Consider the following 3,536-nt stretch of genomic DNA (forward strand, 5'->3'; position numbering starts at 1 on the left):
TGATAAAGCTGATCATTACAAACTGGATCAAATTTTGATTTATTATTAATACTGGTAGTGCTAGTTTGCAGATAAGCCTTCAATAATGGCGCGAGGCTGGACAAAGCCAATTTATAACTTCAATATAATCTATCTTAACCAAATATAGACAGCATCATCTTCCCAAACAATTAGTCTACCGAATACATTTGAGAATTATACCCAGAACTTTATTATTATTTTTTGTTTTGAATTTTTCGATTTTGTTCCTGGAGTGAAGAGGACAGTTCAAAGCCATTTACATAAACGTATACTCTAAGGTCGAATCGAGAGAGAGCGAGAGAGAGAGAGAGAGAGAGAGAGAGAGAGAGTTTTGGTAAATTAAGACGAATCATCTTCTAAATATGAATAGTGATAATTCTGCCCGTCACAACAGTTTGGTCTTAAGAATCAAATGCGGAAGAGCGAGTGCGTATTATCCGCGGCCGTGATAGGAAAATTGAAAAAGGTGCGAAGCCTACGGCCTTATATGGATGGTAATCGCGATGGTGACAGCGAATAAAAAAAGCACTTGGCCGAGTCGGAGCCGCAGTGCGAGCCGCAGCATCGAGCGGAGCGTCCCCGGGGCCTGTTTTCCTTATTTTCCTGAGGTAAGTTTCTCTCTGTGGTTCTGTCGCTTGCATGAATTTGACTTGAGCGCGAAGAAGGGCCGAGAAAAACACGTTACACTTCATTTCGACGGAGCTTTATTTCGATTCTATTTTGTAATTCGCATCTTATAAAACGTTGATAAATACTTGCATATCTAGTGAATTTTTAGAAGAAATGTGTGATGATAATCTGGTTTTCTTAATAAGTGGTCGAGGGTAAGTAATTTTCTAATGACTTCAGACACAAAGGGAATCGTTTTTTATTTTTATATGCACAACTGGTTACTGGAACTACATCTTTACAGTTAATAAAGGCATTTTAGACTATTTTTTTTTTTTTAAATTTAACGTTTGGAATTTCGAATAGCTGAATTATTTTGAATCATTTAGAAAATAGAAATATAGAAAATTATGAATCGTATGGGTAAGTGGAATATAGAAAAATTCCATTTCAATTAAAGAGTCATAGCTGTCGAAACGGTATGACTGTCTTAAAGCTTTTACGTTGCGGTTTTTTGCAAACTGGAGAATCTTAATGTGATGTCTGATGAAACTATCGATACCTATGTTAATTATTTTCTTGTTTAGATTTATTCTACTTACAAATCTCGTGTCTTGTCTTTCGCTAATATTTTCCGCACTCGCATTTTTATTATTAATAATATTGTTTCTGATGTTTTCTTTCAGTAACAATGTGATAAAGAATTTAGGCAAATACTTAAGAAATAATTTTATTCACAATTTTCTTAAATTCAATTTTAAAATTTAATATTTACTTTATTTCAAATCTCTGAATATGTATATTTAATCTGCTAAGATATTTTGATATATTGGAAACATTTTTCCTGTAAATATTACTAAACGTTACGTTACTAATCATTAATAGTTATTAATTACTTCGATTCAAATAACAAAAATAAACTAATTAATTTTAAACAATAAGCAAACATCTGTTCAAATTCTTCTAAATGAATGACAAAATTATAAATGTTTACATTTTTTAAACATGACGTTGTGAGAAATAAAACGATAACGGCGTAACTGCAAAATTTTGGGCGTAAAATTAATAACAAATAGTAAATTTTATCTAATATAAACATGTATTATTCAGAAATGTTATTATTTCAGAAATTCAAGAAGCAAGACTGAAAACATAAGTCAACGAAAACCTTAGCTATGAAAATTAATCAATAGAAGCGGAAACAAGAAGGAGCAGAACAGAAAATTAATGCAACATTAATAATTTATATTTGAATGAGTGGCTGAACAAGTGGGATAAAAAATGTCTGTAAAAGGAATGGATATACGAAAAGAGCTGGAAATTTTGAAAAGGAAAGAGAGGGAACGCGAGAAAGAGCGCGAGAAAGAATTGAGCCGACTTAGGCAGAAGCAGTTGGAGCGGGAAAAAGATATGGAAAGAGAGGTAGAAAGGTTAAGAAAGAAAGAAATGCAGATTGAGCATGAAAAGCAGAAGAAGGTAGAAATCAAAAGATTAAAAGATAAACAGAAGGAGGATGAGAAGCGCAAGGAGAGTGAGAAACGAAAAGAAATGGAAAAGCGGAAGGAGGAAGAGAAGCAGAAGGATAGAGAGAAACAACAAGAGATAAAGAATCAAAAGCAATTGGAGAGGCAGAAGGAGAAGGAGAAACAGAAGGAGATAGAGAAGAAGGAAAGGGAGAAGAAGGACATGGAAAAGCAGAAGAAGAGGGAGAAAAGGGAGATCGAGAAGAGAAAGGAGAGGGAGAAGAAAGAAATAGAAATACAGAAGCAGAAGGAGCTGATGAGACAGAAGAAAGAGAAGGAAAAGGAGTCTTTCTCTATATCCATTACCACAGTTGGAAAAACGAAGGAGAGGAAAAAGTGAACTTTATGCGAAGTAGCGCGTTTAATACGTGGCATGGATTATTTATTAGTGATTAGCCTTGAGGGACTAAAATTGAAGAACTGTATAGTAGCCGTTGAAATTCCAATGAAACGATGTCAGTGTATGTAAATGTGATACGGCTATGCGAGGAAAATACAGTGAAAGTCTGTAAGATCAAGTGATGGGGCTAATGGAGTATTATTAAGTGTCTGAGTTATCTTGTCAATTGGCCTCCATTGAGTCATTCGAACGAATCGACATTATTGGGAAATTAAATTTGCAATTAAAGAAAAATTTGGTATCGAGAGAATAAACCAATTTGAGAATGAATTGAATTGGAATTGCTTTCGCGTTAATCGGAAAAATCAATTTTATTTATTACATCAGACCTGCCTCGACATACACATTTTACGTATAATTTTACCTGAATTATCAGTAATTCATTATATTTTTGAGCACTGGTGATTTTTTAACTTTCTAATGCACAAAATAAAATAAATACCAGAACAAACGAAGACAAGAATTAAAATGAACAATAGGTAGATGAGCCGAGCCGAGCCAAGCCGAGCCGAGGCAAATTCCAAGTTGCAAAGCAAAAAAATCTTTGACATTTCCATTCACTCTGAACGCTTCAACATGTACTCATTCGCTTACATTATAAGCCAATGAAAATATCTTGTAAAATACACTAATAGGTCGCTTAATACAGCAAGCCCACAACGATAATTCATAATAGTTCTTATACTACGAACGCTCTATCCGCAACCAATATCTGTACTCGTATCTGTAAAGCTACACAATCAAATAAACAAATCGCAAGCACATGGCCTTCAATAATCTTATTATATACAATGAAATTACACACGGTGGATTCGGTATAAGCGCGCAAAGCTACGAGGAAAGTTTACTACTAATAAATTCGAGGCATGCCGCTAATGGTTATCACCTCAAAGGTCTTTTATGTTTGATAGACAGCTGTAGCGCGCCTACGCTAACGCGAGAAGGGAGAAAGTAATTAGTAGTTTCTCATCGTTGATAAATCC

At 34.4% G+C, this 3,536-nt stretch overlaps 1 protein-coding gene across 1 annotated transcript; it reads left to right on the forward strand.

Moving 5' to 3' along the window:
• Positions 1-538: 538 nt before the first annotated feature.
• On the forward strand, positions 539-2,493 carry LOC105360772 (putative uncharacterized protein DDB_G0271982). The gene is made up of 2 exons (XM_011497773.1): positions 539-629; positions 1,758-2,493. The coding sequence occupies exon 2, from the start codon at positions 1,912-1,914 to the stop codon at positions 2,491-2,493; it is 582 nt and encodes a 193-aa protein (XP_011496075.1). The 5' UTR covers positions 539-629; positions 1,758-1,911.
• The last annotated feature ends 1,043 nt before the right edge of the window (positions 2,494-3,536 follow it).

This window comes from Ceratosolen solmsi, unplaced genomic scaffold (assembly GCF_000503995.2).
Source record: "Ceratosolen solmsi marchali unplaced genomic scaffold, CerSol_1.0 scaffold47, whole genome shotgun sequence".
Lineage (NCBI taxonomy): Eukaryota > Metazoa > Arthropoda > Insecta > Hymenoptera > Agaonidae > Ceratosolen > Ceratosolen solmsi.

Coding starts and splice junctions, on each gene's coding strand:
- LOC105360772 (XM_011497773.1), top strand. CDS start 1,912: ATGTCTGTAAAAGGAATGGATATACGAAAAGAGCTGGAAATTTTGAAA.